Source organism: Panthera onca, chromosome B4, assembly GCF_046562875.1.
Source record: "Panthera onca isolate mPanOnc1 chromosome B4, mPanOnc1 haplotype 2, whole genome shotgun sequence".
NCBI lineage: Eukaryota > Metazoa > Chordata > Mammalia > Carnivora > Felidae > Panthera > Panthera onca.
In genome coordinates this window covers 133,659,560-133,680,056 of record NC_138345.1, presented here as the reverse complement: position 1 = coordinate 133,680,056, position 20,497 = coordinate 133,659,560, and the positions used below count along the sequence as shown (strand labels likewise).

The 20,497-nt window shown below is 43.2% G+C and overlaps 1 protein-coding gene and 1 pseudogene across 1 annotated transcript; both read right to left on the bottom strand.

The window, feature by feature from the left end:
- Positions 1–1,587: 1,587 nt before the first annotated feature.
- On the bottom strand, positions 1,588–15,492 carry RBX1 (ring-box 1). Its single transcript, XM_060656258.2, has 5 exons — positions 15,359–15,492; positions 13,359–13,437; positions 8,421–8,491; positions 5,332–5,417; positions 1,588–1,777 (listed from the first exon to the last, which is right to left on the bottom strand). Exons 1-5 carry the CDS (start codon positions 15,434–15,436, stop codon positions 1,765–1,767), a joined length of 327 nt encoding a protein of 108 aa, XP_060512241.1. The 5' UTR covers positions 15,437–15,492; the 3' UTR covers positions 1,588–1,764.
- A 2,541-nt stretch (positions 15,493–18,033) lies between these two features.
- Positions 18,034–18,366, bottom strand: LOC132693687 (large ribosomal subunit protein eL43 pseudogene; annotated as a pseudogene).
- Between the last annotated feature and the right edge of the window lie 2,131 nt (positions 18,367–20,497).

The following is a 20,497-nucleotide window of genomic DNA, read 5'->3' as shown; positions in this document are numbered from 1 at the left end:
CGTGGTGCTGTGAGCTGAGCAAGGTGGGTTTGATCCAGGTTCATTAAGACCTCAAAGTTCTTAATAACTAAGCTAGATATTCTTAAACTTAAAAAAATTTTTTTGGGGGGCGCCTGGGTGGCTCAGTCAGTTAAGCATACGACTTCAACTCAGGTCGTGATCTCATGGTCCGTGGGTTTGAGCCCATGTTGGGCTCTGTACTGACAGCTCAGAGCCTGAAGCCTGCTTCAGATTGTGTGTCTCCCTCCCTCTCTCTCCCCTCCCCTGATCATGCTGTGTCAGTCTCTCTCTCTCAAAACTAAGCAATAAACATTAAAAAAGTTAAAAAAAATTTTTAATGTTTATTCATCTTTGAGAGAGAGAATGAGCAGGGGAGGGGCAGAGAGAGAGACAGATCTGAAGCAGGCTCCAGGCCCCGATGCGGGGCTTGAACTCATGGAGTGTGAGATCATGACCTGAGCTGAAGTCGGACCTCAACCGACTGAACCACACCAGGCGCCCCTAGATATTCTTAAACTTTTTTACTCTAAAGATCCCTAGATGATCTTAAAAATTGAAGACCTCAAAGAATTTTTGTTTTTGTGAGTAAATATCTACATTTACCATAATGGAATGTAAACCAAGAAATTAAAAAGATTAAAAGAACAAAAACCATCACATGTTAACATAAATATTTTTATTAAAAGCCACTATTTTTCAAAACAAAAAAAATTAAAGAGTGGCATGATTTTGCACTCTGCATATCTCTTTTATATCTAATAGAAGACAGCTGGATTCTCATGCCTGCTTCTTCATTCAGTGCGTTACTTTGGTTGAAGTTTGTAAGGAAAAGCTGGCCTCATACAGACATGTAGTGGAAAAGGAACTTCATGAATCTCCTGAAAGAGTCCAGGAACCCCCAGGAGTCCTCAGACCCTTGTTTGAGAACCGCTACAGAAAACTCGACTTTCTCAGCTAAAGACTACATGATCACCACTGAATTAGTTTTAGAACTGGCAATTCCTTCATCGCCAAGCCTTTTTTGTTTAATCTCTGCCCAACACGGGGCGTAACCTCATGACCCCAACCAAGATGGAGTTGCATGCTCTACTGACTGAGCCAGTCAGGCGTCCCCATGGCTAAGACATTTTGAACAAATTACAAAAGATGGTGGTGATAGAGGCAACTTGAATTCTCTTTTTCAATTCCATTCTAAGTGACACCAATTTTCAACTTGAGCCTACAAATTATTCTTTTGCCAGCCAAAATTACGTATTAGATTTTTTCAGGTTTATTTTTCTAAACTAAGAAGAGAAAGCAACATGTCACACATGGTCAAAGTTAACATTTGTATAGTGGTTTTACATTTTACAAAGCCTCTCTCTGTGCGCATATGATGCCTTTTAGCCGTTTTCTAAAGGGAAAGGAAGAGCAGAGAGATGACCTACCCAAGGCTGCCATCAGCGAGCGGGCTGTGGATCGGGATCTCTGGTGACCAAGCGGCAGACTCACAGGACAACTCTGCTCTAATGAACAAACATGTCACTTTCAAAAGCTGGCTTTCCAGCCTTTATGTTCACTTTTTTCACATACACAAGAGACAGCATCTATTCTAGAATCCAACTGGATTTTATTTGACACAGAATACAATATGGCTGCAGGAATAGCAAACTGAAAAAACAAAGCAGAAAAGACACAGTTCTATCTAATTTATACTTAAGTAACAGGAGGGCAAGTCATTAAATGAATAACAGAACAGTTGAGCTCGATGGAAGAATTTTCTTTCTAGTGCCCATACCTGAAAGACAAAGTATATCATTTTATTAATTCCTTAGTAATTTCCTGTTTGAGGCTATAAAATCTGCTAAAAACACATGAGGAAATGTGATGAAAACCTTCTCTGCCCCTTTCATTTTGTCCTTTGTAACATTTTACCTACTACCGCCTTTTTTTTTTTTTTTTCAACGTTTTTTATTTATTTTTGGGACAGAGAGAGACAGAGCATGAACGGGGGAGGGACAGAGAGAGAGGGAGACACAGAATCGGAAACAGGCTCCAGGCTCCGAGCCATCAGCCCAGAGCCTGACGCGGGGCTCGAACTCACGGACCGCGAGATCGTGACCTGGCTGAAGTCGGACGCTTAACCGACTGCGCCACCCAGGCGCCCCATACCGCCTTCTTTAAAAAAATTTTTTTTTAATGTTTATTATTTATTTTTGAAAGCGAGAGAGACAGAGCACAAGTAGAGGAGGGGTACAGAGAGAGGGAGACATAGAATTCAAAGCAGGATCCAGGCTCTGAGCTGTCAGCACAGGGCCCGACATAGGGCTTGAACCCATGAACCGTGAGATCATGACCTGAGTTGGATGCTTAACCGACTGAGCCACCCGGGTACTCCTACCTACTATCCCTTTCTTAGTGATGGTCCCTCCATGGGACTCACCTATACCCGCCTGACTCTCCCAGTCACCAGATATGCTGGGCAGTATTAGAGAAGCAAGAGGGAAAAGTAGGAGCCGGTGGCTATGAAAGGGAACTGTCCTGTTGGCTCCAGTCAGCGGCTCAGACACCCCTGAGCACTCGGCCTCCCTTCCGCTTGCAGGCTATTTTCACTTCAACTCTGCTAACTCAGGCAAATACAGGGAATAGTCATTGAACAGCCTTCAATTTCAAAATCTATCACCAGGTCCAATTTCCAGCCTGATCACATTCAGAAAGAGAACTGTAGAGAGGTATGGATTTCAGGTAGTTTCTGATTTCCCCAAAAGCCAAAAATTGGCTGTAACAAGATTATAAAAATAAACAGGGCCGGGAAATTTCTTCTACATATAAATGGATTTCTTGAACAAAAATCCTTCCTTGTTGTCTTACTCAATCTTTGTCCTGTTTTTTTTTTTTTTATAATGTTTTTTATTCATTTTTAAGAGAGACAGAGACAGAGTGTGAGCAGGGGAGGGGCAGAGAGAGAGGGAGACACAGAATCCAAAGCAGCTCCAGGCTCTGAGCTGTCAGCGTAGAGCCCGATGTGGGGCTTGACCCCACGTACCTTGAAATCATGACCTGAGCAGAAGCTAGATGCTTAACCAACTGAGCCACCCAGGGGCCTCTGTCCTGGTTCTTTCTGAATAGTTAGCCTCTGATTAAAATACTTTGATACATGGGTGGACCCCAGGGCAATGAAATTCTGGGTCATGGCTTCGATCAGCCCAAAGGACTACTAGATCTTTTTTGCATTTCCACAAGAAATCCACTTGAATACTGTCTAGAAAAAAGTTGTGCCAAATTCCATACAGGGTAGAGCTCCAGTGTTTGTTAGTGGACTGTAGAGCAACCCAGAAGTTGTCCATCAGATTAAAGAATGCCGCAACTTGTTCCCTAGGAATTTGTTTTCCCAATGTACCGTTAACTGCGGGATAAAGTGGTGCTGTCAGAGCCCAACATGAGGAATTCTTCACACACAGCCCCCCCTTCTAGGCTCAGTCCTGGGAATATTCCATGGGAAACATGGGACAGTTGTGGTCCAAAACGGAATTCGGAGCCTGCTCCAGGGCAGAGCCAGTTATGAAGGCCTCTTCAGAACGTAGAAAAGTTCCTTGATACATATGACTTCATGGTTTTACACAGAATGCAAGCTCCCTAAGGAGGGGGAAGGACTGTCTCATATGCTTTTACATCTTACACATTATGCATGCTGAATGAAGAACAATGGTAGGAGTTAAACACTGAGTATTTGACAGGTTTCTTAAAAAATGAACATGCATTGGGTAAGAGTTCCAAAATTCTTTACCAAATAAATAGGTCTAAAAGCAAAATATCGGTACCAATAACGGATTTCTAAACATTTAACAAACTAAAGAATCCCAATTTTTGTTTTATAAATCTCATTATATCCTGTTAATCAAAACTCACGTTTAAATAAAAACCCCCTTTCTCATAAAAAATTTGATAAAGAAAAGGATCAAAAACTCAACAGCAACAAAAAAGGGCAATTCACAGAAAAAGAGGCATAAAAACATGATGAGTAGCCCAATCTCACTCAAAATTCAGAAAAGGCAACTGAATACTAGTTTTCAACTATCAGACTAGTGAAGGTGGCAAAGTGCCATAATAGAGCGTTGACAGGAAACGGAGAAGGGGGCATTCTGTTGCATTGTTTAGAGGGAGCGTCAATTAGAATGCATTCTTGGGAAAGGAAAATCTGACAATATCAAAAATAAAAAATGGGGGGGGGGGGTGCTTGGGTGGCTCACTTGGGTAAGCATCAACTTTGGCTCAGATCATGATCTTATGGTTCGTGAGTTCGAGCCTCATGCTGAACTCTGACTTTGTGCTGTTAGTGCAGAGCCCACTTCAGATCTTCTGTTCCCCTCTCTCTGCATCTCCCCCGACCCCAGCTTGCTGTCTCTCTCTCAAAACTAAATGAACATTAAAAAAAATGTTTTTTAAATAAAAAAATAAAAAATAAAGAAGGTACACATTCTTTACCCAGAAAGTCCTCTTTTAGGAACTACTGCTACAAATATACACGCATATATTCACAAAGATTCATGTGTAAGGATGTTCATCCCTACATACTAACAGTGAAAAATTTGAAACCCAAATGTCTATCAACGGGGACTGATTAAATAAATTATGGTACATCAACATAAAAAAATGCAACCATCAGAAAGGATATATGTGGATATAGAAAAACTCTAAAATGTATGAAATGAAAAAGCAAGGTGAATTACTATGTAGGATGCTCATATTTATATTAAAATTATACATGTATATCTACCCGTGTACATGCAAGCATGCGTGTGGATAGTCAGAAGTACTAAGAAGCTGACGGTCACCTGTGAGACTGGGATTAGGAGTCTAAGGTGGGAAACTAATTTTTTCTGGTATGCCCTCTTGACTATTTGAATTTTAAAAAATCTACCATGTCATGTTCTATTTATATAATAATTTAGTCGATATAACCGTAAATACTATATCAGAATTAATCAGCATGAGATAAGCCAATGAAACAGGATCGGTGGATGTAATTCTAGCCCAAAGGAAAGATACCTGACATTGGTGAGCCCCTGGATCCTTATTATGGATGTGATTCTGGAAATATTTAATAGTTAGCAGATTCTCCTATATTCTACTTTCACAGACCCTGGGAGCTGGCACACTCTAGGATGCCACACCTTGGTGCATTTTCCTCACAGATGAGTCCTTGCTTAACCAAAAGTTAGTCTGTAAAACAAGGTATGTTTCATGTGTCCATCTCCTGAGACTATGCGCCCTCCAGCCTGGGGTGAGTCAAAGAAGGGCACGGACCATAAAACCCAGTCTTATGACGTCAAAACAGCCAGAGACACCTACTTTTGGAATTCCCACTCTCTGTTGTCCAACGGACACACCTGCCGTGTTTTGAGCCAGCGAGAGATGCAGTGGAAGTGAAAAGCATGCTGGAAGAAAAGACACATTTTATTAAAAATCATCCTGTGCGGGCTTGGCCATCCACTGATAATACGTCTCAGGGGCACTGGAGTGGTGACACACGGGGCTGGAGAGCAATGGGAGACAACAACGGGAGGCAAAAGGTCAACAACTGCTTACGCCGTGGTCAGGTACAGGCCACGTTCACTGAAACATCTGTTAAAAATGTTGTAACCACTGAAAGAAGAAACTACTTAGGAAGCACGGTACATGGTCTACCGGTATGCTCTCTCCCCTTCCCTTAAGGGAAGGTGGAATGTGGCCTCCGGGTCTTATTTGGCTGCAAGGGAAGGCTTCTACTTTCCTGTACTTTCCTCAGACACAAGCCGGGAGCCCTTGAGCACACGCAGATTTGAAACTTCCCCCTGCGTGGTCCCCAGCTGCCCCTCCCCCATCTTGGAGAATGGGGACCCCGGGAGCAGCGTCTTTTTCCTCAGCCTGGGGTAGCACGCTGCCACTGCCACCCACCCAGAGCTGAGACAGGCACTTCCCCAATCTTCCCACACCCAGCTCAACTCTGTTCCAAGGACCTCATTTCCAGATTTGCTCAAAGATGTACTGATATTACAATAGCTCAGTACTCAGGAAGCCTTTAAGGGGTGAGGCATGTCCTTTTAAAAAGGAAAGAGATAGAAAATTAGGGTAAAAGGAAGCATGATGACGGACAAACTGCATACAAGCAGCTAAAGGAGCATCAAATGGTTTATTTCGTGATCGAGGCAAGAAGTAAAACGGCAAGAATACTAAGAAAGCTGGTAACTGACAGAGAGCTACGAGGCGGCTTTCAGGTTTGGGGGAAAGGAAAAGCTGCACGCAGTGGGTTAATGACATGTAGACACTAACCACACCACCACTGCCTGGACCTTTGCTCTCCTCCCTCTCCGGGAGCAGAGTGGTAAGACAGCAGCAGCAGGTGTGGTTTCCTCTCGCCTGTGAGGGGCTGGCTCAGGTGGGGGACAGGGGAGTAATGCGGGCACCCTGACAAAATAATGAAAACTTTCACAAACTTGACTTAACAGCAGCCTTGAAATCTGGTCAGCAAGGCTACCAAAACATGCATGGAACTTCAAGAAGAGTCACTGAGTGGATTATTATCACGTGCGTTGTCTTCTGATAAAGACAAGAACAGAATTCAGTAACTAAAAGTGGAACCCACAGCTAGTACGCCATGGATGCTCAACAGGACAAATACTTTCCCAGAGTGAGAGCTTTCACGCGATCCCTTTCGCACCACTCCCTAACCCTCACGCAGCTCTTTGTAAAAAAGAGAAGAAACAAAATTTCTAAAAAGCAGAAGGCGGAGGCATTTTTCTCAATGACCAGGTGGCAGGGACACCTAAGAGTATTCAAGACCCCTCCCTCCATGTCCCCCCTCCCCCATCAGGCATCGGGTCCCTGTACGCTGCAGCTACCGCAGAAGATGGAGGGAAAGAGGCTGTGTGGCAGGTGACAGCAATCGCTGGACCACCTGGTCCCAACTTTCTTCCTGTTCATGACCTAAGGTCTGCTCATGGGTATGTTTAGCAGTCTTAAAGTACGCTGACCAGTGCTTTACACTTTACAGAAGATGCTAACACGTATCACCTAACTGGAGCCTCAGAGCAATCGGGACAGGTATTATTACCTTCATCGTGCAGACAGGGAAGCGAAACCCAGACAAATCGCGGGACTTGCCAATTCACGGAGCTGGCGAGAAGACCCAGAACTAGAAGCCAGCATTAGTCCGAAGGTTTCTGCCGCACCGTGCCAGCTCTCCCTTATGGCAGGCTCCCTGAGCTAGGCTGTCTGTAGCCAAATTTAAGGGCAACTTCACTCCCTTTTCCTTCCACCAAAAAAATAACATGGCTTTTAGTACATGCCTGAATGTCAGGCAGAGCAAGGAACCAGATTATGTTTTCTTTCTTTATCCCCATAGACAACAAAGGCATCCCCTGGCCACTACAGGCTACTGTGAAACTCCTCAAAGGGCCCTGGCAGAATTCAGAAGGTGCACCTCAAGGCACGGGGCTTGGGGGAGCGGGGAGGGGAGAGCCTCAGCCTGATGGGGAAAAGTACTGACAGCTGCCATCTGCTCAGTAACCACCAACACCCCAAATTTGTATTTATATGTATTTATTCAACAAATACTTATGTCTACTATGTGGCAGAAGAAAATCATTTCATCCTGTTTATAACTCTGTGCCTACATGAGGGAGCCCAGGCTTAGGGATGTCAAATACCTTGCTTGGAAGTCACTTAGCAGGTGAGTCCAGGACAGGGAATGGGGGTCTGACTCCAGAGACTCTTAGGCCTGTGCCATGCTGGGAGCTGAAGTTCCTCTGTCCCCTTGGCACAGGAGGCTCGGACAGGACAATTTTAGCTCCCGTGACTAGGACTATATGGCTCTACAGATGAATTTTTAACACATGCTAGAAATAACATATTTGATGCTGTTATCCTTCACAGCTGTCACACCATGGAAGGCTGTACATTCTGTCCAATGATGCTGGACAAAACATTTCTGGCATGAGCCATGTTAAAACAAAATCCTAACTTAGTACATTTGCCATACTTTAAAACACACGCAGGCCCTTGAATATCAATTTATTCACCAAACTTAGTTCCACAAGGTATCTAGCACTTTAACGAAAAAAAAAAAATCTGTTCGGAAGGTAAGGATTTCTACCAACAGGAGAATATTCCAAACACTGCCACAGGCTTTGAAGGCAATTCCCAAAGACGAATCCCCAAAGCGCTAACAAAAGTGGGTCCGCTTTATAATTAAGACAATATGGTGCCCCTGCAATAAGTAGTAATTTTTCATCTGTAACAGGTGAATAGTACAAAGATTTAAAATCTTTTTTATTATTTGTATACCTTTTGGGAGAAAGGTGGGCTAGTCATTTTTTTCCTAGTTATTTTCAAGACTGGCAAAGCAGGAAAAGTAGTAATATGTTTACATGCCATGCTGATAGGGAAAGATGTTTCCTTACATTACAGACTCCCCACGCAACAGTGCACTCTTCCGAAGTAGCAGACGCCTGGTTAGCTTGACATTCTATGCCTGCGGGAAGAAGAACGACAGGATCACTGGACCTCAGGAGCAACGACCCTTCAGTCCATAGCAGCCCTCCCTGCACAATTACAAAAGGACATGATTTGGGCGGGGGCGAGGGTGGTACAAACCTGAACAAAATCTCAAGTGGTTAACTAGTTATAATTGTTTTTGAATGAGTACAAAAAAGGGGTGAAGCACAGAAGGCAGAGATGTGACCTAACAGTTTGCTCTGCAATGATTTCCTATCCTTGTTCACAGACTGAGTTATGAAGGAAAAGGCACATTTTAGTTCTCATCATAACCTGACCTGTCCAAATGAAAGTGATTACTCCTAATTTGGGAAATTTAGTAAATTCTTAAAGCTACCTCGTAATTCTGCCTGTTCTGAGAACTGGCATCTTCTCCCTACTCTCGGCAGATGCTGTCTCGCAGGCCCTCACAACAAGAAGGCATAGCTGGGCAACAAGCTTCAGTCCCTAGAGGGGTCAGGCAGACGTGTGAACTGGGACAGAAGCAAAATAAAGGAGAGAGAAGAGGCCTGTGGCAAACCGTAGCATATGCTATGTGAAAGCAGCAAAACTCAAAAGTCTTTAAAACACCGTGAAGCAAAGCAAATCCGTAAGGCCAATGGGTTAGAGATTTGGGGCACACGACTTGGTGATGCTTACTACCTCGGAGGTGATTTTGTCTGGTGACTACATACAGCAAACTACAGCAAATATACCCAAGTACCAATTTCATAGAAGGGGAAGAGAGGGGAGCTGAAATAGAATACAAATCTGAGATCAAGAACTGATGAGTAAAACTCTACTGGGGATAAATATTCAAGGAACAAGAATTACTAATGTATCATTTGCGGTCTCTGAAGGTGGTAACTAAATGGAGTCTCCCATTTGAAGAGTAAAAAGGTTCAGGAAAGACTGTTTAATAGGAGACAATTACTTCAAACTTCCATCGGTGGAAAACAGTAAAACTGTAGGCAAATACTGCTGAGATTTGAATGGGTATATTTGGTCTTAGGGGAAGAGATATACCATATGGGTTTTTCTCCACCCTTCAAAAATATGAAAGGCAAAGGATCTAAAATCACAGAACTTCCTCCTGCTATCCACGTTCACCCTAAAGAGAGTAACTGGATTTTCCCTTTGATAGGACTGGACAATCTAGGATCTGTGCAGTATATTCAAGGATTTACTGGCGCTGTGACTGCACTACCGTATTCAAAAGGAGAGAAAATAAAACCTGATGTTCTTCAAGTTGGATCCTCTCACTTAGATGAGAACAATGTATTATGAAATCAGCTAAATAAGAGGCATAATTATTTAAATAAATAACAACTGTTTCCAAGTACATTATCATGTTTAAATTTCTCCAGGTCAAGGTATTTTTAAGGGACTCTGTCTTTCTATGCCAAGTCCAAAGTACTCTTGGTACTTGAATAAGCAAACAAAACCCATTGCTACAGAGAAAATGGGGAGCAAATACATATGTATTCTTTACCTGACAATTCCTAACAAAGAACAAAAATATATAGGAGGAAGAGGACTGCAATTTAGAATGCCAAATAAGAACAGATATGGCATGGGAAATTACTAAATATGAGTGTAAAATGTTCTCGAATAGGAAATGTTCTGGAGCTGTTGGTGCAGAGTGAGTATAGGAGTTGAGTAGTTCATTTAAACAGGGAAACTAACTGTTTACTGTCAGCCTAGAGCAGACAATCAAGCAGCACATAATAGGTTCCTGTCATACCCCTGCAAAGGCAGAAGCTTACTGCATGTGATACATAAAGCTTAGGGACTTTTAAACTTCAATACAAGAGCATTACCACCAAAGGACTGCTAGGGAAGCAAAGGCTTCATCTTGGACAGATTTCACACTTTCAAAACAGGCATGGACATGTGGTTTAGGAAGAGGCTAACTTCTCCCAGCAAAGGCTGGGTCTAAGCCCTTCTGGACGCCCTTTTCATCTGGAACAAAATTACCTGAGGTAATGGAGAAAATAACACCTAGCAGACTGTGTATTTTTAGAATAACCAAGAAACGGAGCAATGTAAAATAAATACAAAGCTGTAAGAGGGCATGCAGTATCAATTTTGACTCAAAAGAGGAAGTCTTCAGACCAAGAATGCTTTATGGAAGAATCTAACCGGGGCACAGCCATAATCACTCTTATTTATTTACAGCTGTATATATAATCATTCATTTAATGCCAGACTTTATTAGAAAATGGCCATTGCTAAATCAAGATTCTTATTTTCAGCTTTAACAAAAAGTCCTTTTACAAGGATCATAATCCATTTATTTTCTAATGGAAGACAAGCCCAGTTGTAGCTACCAGATTACTCTTTAGTGTTTGTAATAAACAAAAGGGTATGTTTCTTAAGGGTAAAGGCTTGATCTCAGTCACTGTTTTTATCTTATCAAAATGCCCAGGATATGAGTATTCACTGAATGAATAAAAGACATGACTTGAAAACAGGTTCTTCAGTCTAGAGAATAATCTGATGGTTACTAGAGGGGAGGAGAGTGGGAAGATGAGTTAAATAGGTGATGAGGATTGAGGAGTTTACTTGTCATGATGAGCACAGGGTGATGTATAGAACTGTTGAATCACTATTGTCACCTGAAACTAACAGAACACTGCGTATTAACTAACTGGAATTAAAATAAAAACTTTAAAAATAATTAAAAAAATAATAAACTTCTCAATAAAAAAAAGACATGACTTAAACACACTTTCATAATTTTTTGTTATAAGAGTTCAATATTCTCAGTCACCTGGCTGACTCAGTTGGTAGAGCATGTGACCCTTAATCTCAGGGTCATGAGTTCAAGACCCACATTAGGTATGGAGCTTACTTAAAAAAAAAAAAAAAAAAAAGAGTTTCATATTCTACTGCTTCATCTAACATTTAAAACAAATGATAAAGCCAGTAGGTATCTAACTGAAGACCTACACTGATCCCTCAAATGTTCCACTCTAAGTCAGAATATCAGTGGCCTTTGTTGTGGTCCTCCCAAGAAGTACATTCTCTTGCATCCAGAAAGACACAAAATGACTTAAATATAGAAAAAAAACAAAAAACAAAAGCAGTGTTATTTGAAATCATTAACTATTTATAGAAGAGAGCCCAAAGAAAATAAAATTTGCTTTGGGCACAACTACTTGTGAAAATGCACGGCAACAAAATTGGCAAACATATAATCAAAGACCCCACCCAAACACATTTAAAACTGTGCATGTGTTTCTCCGTGATGGGTTCCTTCTATCTCTATTAAACATCATGGTAGCTGCTATCTGCTGTTGTGTGAGAAGGTAAACAGGGTCAAAACTCAAAGAAACCAAGGGCAATAAACTACCACACATGTTACTTGACTGGTGCTTTCCAAGTTGCGACAATCACACACTCTTCCCCTACTTTGTATTTTTATTATTCCTAGAGCAAGTATTTAGTGAGAACCTATTATGTACTGGACACTATGCTAGATGCTGCGATTTAGCAGTAAATGATCAAGAACTAACTAAATTAAATAGCTACTACAAAGGAAACTATAGGAGGTGGTTGGAATATTATCAGAACTGTCATAGCCTGTATATATGTTAGTATGGTTAGGAAAACGTTTCTGAGCAAGTTTAAGGTGAGATCTAAAGACCAGCTATGGATTAGTTTTGCATTTCCCAATAAAGTAACCGCTAGCCTCATGTGGCTACTGAACACTTCATATGTGGCTAGTCTGAAATGAGATGTGCTCGAAGTGTAAAATACATTTCAAAGACTTAGTACCAAAAAAAAAAAAGTAAAATAGTTCACTTTAAAATATTACTTACATATTGAAATGAAAATTTCCTGGATATAGCAGGATAAATAAGTACAAATCATCGGTTTCTTTTTATTTTAATGTGGGTACCAGAAAATTTTAAATTATGTATGTACTTGGCATTTGCGGCTCATATTTAGACTGGAGACTAACGGGTTAGACAAAGGTAGTGGGGAGAAGAGGGAGAATATTCCAGGCAGAGGGAACAGGATATGTAAGGGCTCTAAAAGAGAGCACGGACACTTCAAGAATGAAAAGTAAACCAGAGAAACTCCCATAGTGAGCAGGAGAGTGGTACGAGATGAAGCTGGAGACGAGGTGAGTGATTTTCAAACTGAGTGCCTATAATTTCAACTCGAGAAAGCTGAAATTTCGTTGCTTGTATCTGATCTCACTAACAGACCATTTTAGTACCTGGATGAAAAAGTAACCTCGGCTGTTCCTGACATGATCAATATTCTCGCTCCTATTACTGTAAGGATACTTAGTCCATCAACAGCTATAATCAAATCCACTATGTACTGGCTACTACGTGTGATGGAATCTGTAGGAGATTTAAACAGAATTTCTTTAGTGCAATTAGTTGCCTATTTAGATGTTGGCAGCAATGTTCTCTAAACTTTGGGGCTAACATTGAATTCCTTACTTCTTTGGCTTCTTTTCTTTATAAATCTTGCCAAGCAAAAACTAGCTTTGATAGAATATTTTAGCTCAAAGTTTATTTTCTCCCTTTCACTATTTTTGCCTTTGAGTCTGGGTATGAGATCGGAAATATAGAGGAATAATCTACAGTGCCTCTGTGTCCACAATTCATTCTAAATGTGTGCTTGCCATCTTTAGATTGAGTAGATTTATTCTGAGAGATGAGTATGCCTCCAGGATATCGTTAAATCTACTCTATTTCAAACATACCAATGGACTAGATGCAGAAGACACCAAGTGTTCTGACTGTGCTTTATATCTCCTTGTGAAGAAAAAAACCGGTCACGTCAAGATAGCCACAATCTCTGTTACCTTCTCAATCTCCTCCCATCCTCCTCCAATTACTTACAAAGATCCATGATGTGGTTCCTGCAGATGGCACAGTTATCAACCACAATATCCCAGGCCCAGAGAGCTACTGCATTCCACTGCAAAGAGAAAAAGGGGGGAACAAGACACTCTCCTTGTAACACAGGCACGCACACTCTTAGGATTGCACACTGCGGCTGCAGTTAACCCCTCCGTGGTCACAAAGACCACCAAACACAAGAGTTTGGGGATATTACATGACTCTTATTTTATCAGAGGGCAACAGCAGGCTACACATAAGCTCACCCATTCTCCAAAAGGTTGAGTATATGAACACAGAAATTAAGGAGTCATCTTTATTTTTTCCTACAGCTTAAAATAATTTAATCGACAATATCAATGTAAGAGATGAGGAATAATTTTTAAGTGCCTGTTTTAGGTTTAATAAGCCCAAGCTCGAATTTCTGTACAGGTTTCTCCTGAAGAGCTCAATTTCTGCATAGATCAGTATCTGCTTTTCAAGGCAACTTTGCAAGCATGAGGAGGGAGGTGAAAGCTAGGAACAGAATGGACTAAGATGATGATTGGATCATAAAATGGGTAATCGTGGGATAAGCTGGATAACTACCCAGTGTCAGTACACAGAACAAGGTCATCACTTAAATCACACAAGATTATTTCACAACGAACTCTAGAATTCACTAGAATTTTGTCTAGGTCCTACCGTCAAATAAACTGATGTTCTCACCGCTTACATGCTCAGACTCATATTGAGTTAAGATAATTCCAATCAAGAGTTTATCTAAAAGCACTATTTAAGTAATTCAACCTTTTGGCTTCTGCAATTATAAAGATTCCCAAACTCCCTTTTCATCCACTAATTTGGTGCCACTTCCAAAACCTTCAGCTCGTTCAAACCCAATTCTCCGTGTCTAGTTAAACTTCTCCAGCACTTTTCAGCCGACACCTTCAACTTGAAGGGAAAAAAAAACACCCCTATTTCTATTCTTCAATATGGCTGCTGGCTGTAACTGAGCATGCAGTGCCCACAATGAAACACCAAAAAGCACTGGGAGGGGGAATATTGTCAGTGTTCAGCCAGATGTTCCAGGAATAACATCTTCCCTATTTCAGAGTCTTCATTTGAACAGATTTATTTTATATTATGTGGGAATCGGTACTTTTCTCCCCAACTGTTGGCAAACCCACTGTAAGGCATTTCATGCAAAAAGACACGTTCCACGTTTTTGCTTCCCCACTTTCACCCGGTCGTTCGCCACTAGTACTCAACCCTTCCTAAATGACACAACGTTTGGGCTCGCATTTTCTAACAAATTCCACCATGCTTTTTTTTTTTTTTTTTTTTTTGGACAGAGGGATTCTGGATTATCACCACAGGACTGGGGCGGCTGTATGACTGACCAACAGACCTCTTAGAAGAACCAAGAGTTGTTAGACTGGCGACACTTTAACTCGGAGGGGGCGAAGGCTAGAGAGAGGGCTAAGGGAGGCCTCGATTAGTCGAGGAACGGTTTGGGGTCCCTCAGAGTCAGAGAGACCCCGAGCTTCGGGAAGGGGCGGGGCAAGGAGATCACCAGCCGGGCTCCTCAGAGGCCTCCAATGCGGTAGGAACTCAGGTCCCGGCTTTCGCCGCACTGCCCCCATCCTCCACCCACCGCATCGCTCCGACTCCCCCTTCTATCCACCCCACCCACTCCTCCCCACCCCTCCACCCCTCCACCCCTCCAGTGACAGCTCAGGCGCTTGGCTCCCTTAGCCAAGTCGCAACCCCGAGCATCTCAATAAGCACATCCGTGATTGGTCCCTCAGACTCCAGGCGAAACCAACACTGCCATTGGCAGTGGGCCGCTGTCACGCCGATCAACTCTAAGACCCGCCCCCCAGCTTCCTTTTCTGGTACCCGGTCCCAGGAACGCCCTGCAATGAAGCCCTTTCCTCCGCGCCTTGGTCATCCTCGGGCCTGCCAGCCAGATCCGCGCCTCTCTAGCTTCCCTGAGGAAGGCGCTGGCGAGACCCAACCTTTTTCACTTCAAAGCGCTTCTTGCCCGCGCCGCTGTTGGTGCCGCTCGGGGTATCCACATCCATCGCTGCCGCCATTTTGGAAACACACGGTCTGTCGTCCGGCCACTGCGCCTGCGCATCAGCGCACGCCTGGCTCTCCCCCTCCACCCCCCCTCCCGCCCTGGCGCCTCCTCCCGCACCCCTCCCCTTACTGGCGCGCGAGGGGCGTGTGGGGGCGGAGTATGTGGCCACGCCCCTTAAAGGCGCTGGCGCAGGTCCCTCCCTCCCCTCCCACCCCCCGGCCCCTGCGTCGGCTGTGGAAGAGGCGGTGGCTGGGGCGGGGCCGGGCGGGGTCGAGCCGACGTGCTCGAGAGGGCTAGAAGCGCTCGAGAGACTACCTCTCGTCGTCTTCCCGCGGGAAGCCCCCGGCCACACTCCCTCAGCTGGGGCGGCGGCCGCTTCCTCCGCTTCGGCCGCGACCTGCCGCCCCGGCCCCGCCCCGGCTTCCCCGCCGCCGCAGCGCTCCAGTGCCGGCTGGTGTTCCGCAGCGTTCCGCCGGGGAAGGGTCGAGGGTGGGCGCCCCGCCTTCTGCTGCCGAAACCGGGACCCCGTGGTGTCGCAGGTCCCGGCCCACTTCCGAGCCAGGCCCGACGTGCAGCCTCCCTGGGAGAGCCGGGCCCAGGCACCGTTTGGTTCCTGATTCCAGTTCGGGAAATGCTCAGGCTTCGACGGGGAGACGGGATCTCCCCGAATGACCTGTCCAGGGCCCCACTGTGCAGGCATTCTCCAGTCGTGCCTTAACCTGCCCACCCGAAAAAGGCGGAGGCGGCTTAGGAGCCTGGGAGATGCCATCTCCAGCCTGCCCGAAACGCCAGTCCGTGCTAGAATGGCCTTTGGTTCAAGTACACGGTTTCAACTTCACACACTTGAGCACATCTCTCCCATTCCTCAGTTGGTCATCTAACAATGGGGACTTTTCTCCCTGTTTTCGGTCCTCTTTGGCTTGCTCTGTAGTCACAACTGCAGTCGCTGTACGTCTTGAATTGTGTGTGTGTGTGTGTGTGTGTGTGTGTGTGTGTGTGTGTGTGAAGCATTTGACCATTTATTCTTTCGGGACCTTCCTTTATAGCCAAAGCACCTGTACTTTACGTCACCTTCCCATTTCTAGACCCAGCCCCTCCTTTTAGAATCTCTAACCATGCGGAGGTACGACTCCGCTAGATCCCTCTTAAATCTTGTATTAGCTTATTTGAAATCTCACATTTTCTCTTAAAAGAAAATTGGAAGGTAATAAAATGTGTTGACTGCATTGCCAAACCGGAAGGACTGTGATTTGTTTCCTTGTCTTAGTCATAAACAGGAACAACAAATCCGTGAAAACCATAGCTTTAGCCAGACTCGGAAAGAGAAAAATTGTGTGAGACCTTAAAACATTATAGGAACCCTACAAAGTTTTTCTTAGCCCAAGTTTTGTTAGACTGATAATTCCATGTTGATATTTCTATCATCTAATTTATTGTGTTCTCAACGGCCCCTGCGGAATACGATAAACCCATAGTAAATTAAGGTATTGAGGGCATATTTATCCTTCATTAAACGAATTCATTGAGTATGTACAAGGTTCTTTTATAAATAAGAGAGACATGGTGATGAAGGAGTCAAATTTCTAGTAGGAAAATAATACACAGGTAAATACATTAAAAAAAAACAACAACCCAGGAAGTGCTATTAGGGAGACAAAACAAGGTCATGAAATTGAGGGGAAACGGAGACAACATTAAATTGGGTGATTAGGAAAGGCCTCTATGAGGAGTGACATTTCAGCTGAAGTCCTTACAAGGGCCTAAAAGATCCTGCATGATCTGTTATCCATTCATTTAATATGTTTTCTTCATAAAAAAAAAAAAGGTACATTTACTAATTCATTGGATTTATTGTTGTGTGTCCTCACCAAGAGAGGGGATTTGTTGTTGTTTTGTTTATTGGTAATAATACAGTGTAGGTAGGGTCAGCATGTGTTGAGAGAACAAATTTGAAGCTTATCAAGCAAGGAGAGTGTGGTAAGAGATGTCAGACAGACGGGCAGAGAGAGAGGCCAGATCACAGGTAGGGATCTTATTTGCAGATGTTATGGGAAGTTGTTGGATGGTTTAAATTAGGGGAAGGGACTAACAGTGACATAGAGACGATGACATGGTGACAAAGAGAGTGATAAAAATGGGTCTGTAATGATGTGCAAGAGTCCATTGTTCACATCTTCCCAATTCTGTATTTAGCAATTTCATGTTAGTAGCTTGAAATTGGCCATAATAGTAGTATTTACACCATGGAAATGGGCAAATGCTGCATATCAGGGTTTCCTACTCCCTAATTTGGTTATTAAACATTTACCACTGGTAGGGGCCAGGTCATGCAAGATTGTTCAGTAGACCTGTGCAAAGGGTTTTGGTCCTTATCCTTAGTGATGGGAAGCCATTGAAGGAATTTAACCAGTGACTCACATGGTCAGATGTGCACTTTTAAAAAGCGCTAGGCAGGGCTTCCACTTCTGGGAAGATGGAGTAGACATGCTTTCCCCTATTTTTCTCACTTAGGTACACTTGAAATCCCTGAACAGGATATATTTCTTATTTATTTTGTTTTATGAAAAAAAAATTTGTTGTATACATTAACCCATTTATCATAGGCTAGCAATGTTTCAAATGGTGGCGCTTCTACTGGTCTTTCAACTCCTCCAGTCCTCTGATGGCTGACTGTACTGTGACAGAAGTGGTGTTGTAGGAAGAGACACCACCCGCTATGGTTTTCATTCAGGAACCGCAATGCCAGATCCCCACGGCTTGTCTTTTCATCTTGGTTTTGCCACAGAAGGAGCAAATGTACTTGGCGTGCTGGCTTATTTCAGTCTTCTTCACCATTTTCCTGAGGGAGGCACCATAATGCGTCCAGTATTTACCGACAGTTCCGACCTTCTTGGTGCGTTCAGCCATGTCGCCCTATGGAAAAAAAAAAATGTTAATGTTTATTTATTTATTTTGTGTGAGAGAGAGAGCGTGAGAGAGCATGCATGAGCAAGTGGAGGAGGGGCAGAGAGATAGGGAGAGAGAGAATCCCAAGCAGTCTCTGCACTGTCAGCACAGAGCCCCATGCTGGGGTTCATCCCAAGAACCATGAGATCATGACCTGAGCCCATATCAAGAGTCAGATGATTAACTGCTTGAGCCACCCAGGAGCCCCCAGGATATTTTACACACACACACACACACACACACACGTTTGTTTGTTTGTTTGTTTGTTTGTTTGTTTAAATAATAAGACTCCAAGAGATGGAAAGAAGAAGGCAGACCAGTTAGGGACCTCAGGACTTGAGGAATGACATGGTAGTGAGGTTCCCTGGGTTTTCTTCTTACCTCCTCTATCCCATACTTGGAGCTGAAGAATCTGGCAACCAGAAATAACAGTGAGTACAGACAAATAAGAAAGAAAGAGGGGTGCCTGGGTGGCTCAGTCGGTTAAGTGTCCAACTTCCACTCAGGTCATGGTCTCGTGGTTCATGGGTTTGAGTCCTGCATCAGGCTCTGTGCTGACAGCTCAGAGCCTGGAGCCTGCTTCAGATTCTGTGTCTCCCCCTGTCTCTGCCCCTCCCCTGCTTATGCTCTGCCTCTCTCTCTCTCTCTCTCTCTCAAAAATGAATAAATATTAAAAAAAATTAAAAAACAGAGAAGAAACAAGGCTGTTTTCACTAGCAAAGAGAAAACTTTTAGACAATAACTGCTTTACTCCATTCAAACAACACAGAAAAAATGTGGCCCCATTCCCACCTATGCCAGCAAAGTTGAATGGGCAGCTGGTCTGTACAGCTTGCAGGTTTTTAACCAGGTGCCCCAACACCCATGCTAGTGTGGTGTAGGTCAATTAAGGAGTTGGAACGTTCCTCCCTTCTGGCTGATAATGAGTTCCCTTAACCCTGTTGTGTAAGACAGGACCATGACAAGGTCTGGACATCCACTCCAACCCAAGTATTGAGGCAACCCTCCTCTCTCTCCCTGCTGGGCTGGTGTTGGAGGAGGCTAGTGGAGAGTTGGGACTTTCACCATCACTCCATAATGATGAAGGTGCCCTCACGGCAGTGTCAGTGGAGACCATGTAGGGAGCCCCCACCCCCGCCCCTGGGTGTTAAGGAGAACTAAGTGGGGAAACTGGACTTCTACCTCCATCCTCCCCTGCTGCACTGATGTAAAAAAAAGCCAATTAGAGTAGAAAGTTTAAATAAAATCCAGAGTCTCGTAATATAAAGATGTCCAGTTTCAGTTGAAAAATCACTCAACTTACCAAGAACTGCGAGATCTCAAAGTGGATGAAAAGGCTATCAATAGACACCAACACCAAGATGATAGAGGTGTTAGAATTCTCTGACAAAGATTTAAAATCAGCAACGATAAAAAGTTTTCAGCAAGCAATTACAAGCTTTAAACAAGTGGGAAGATAGACTTAACAGAAAACAAACAAAAAAAAAGAAGACCCAAATGGAAAGTTTTCAACAGAAAAATGTAATAACTGAAATAAATATCTCAGTGGATGGGTTCAACAACAGAATGAAAATGATGGGGAAAATAATCACTGAGCTGGAAGATAGCACAATGGAAATTACCTAATCTAAACAAGAGAAAAGAAAATGGTCTGAAAATCAAAACAAAAACAAAAAGCCCACAAAAACCAAAACCAAATAAACAAAACCCTCCAGAGCCTCAGAGACCTGTGGGACTATCTCAAAAGACTTAATGTTTGTGTCATCAGAAGAAAGGACAAAGAGGGCCAGGCTTAAAAAGTAATTGGTGAAATAATGGCTGAATACTTCTCCTATTTGGCAAGAAACATAAAAGCCTATAGATTCAAGAAAGTGAGTAAACCCTAAACAGGATAAACCCAAAGAAATCCATGCTAAGAAATATCACAATTTAACTTCTGAAAACTAAAAACAAAAAATCTTGAAATCAGCCAGAGAAAATGACAACTTACCTATTGAGGAAAAATAATTTGAATGACAGCATGTTCTTCATCAGAAACCATGGAGTTTGGAAAGAAATAGCAATATAGCTTGAATTACAGGGGGAAAAATAACAACTGTCAACCCAGAATCCTATACCCAATGAAAAT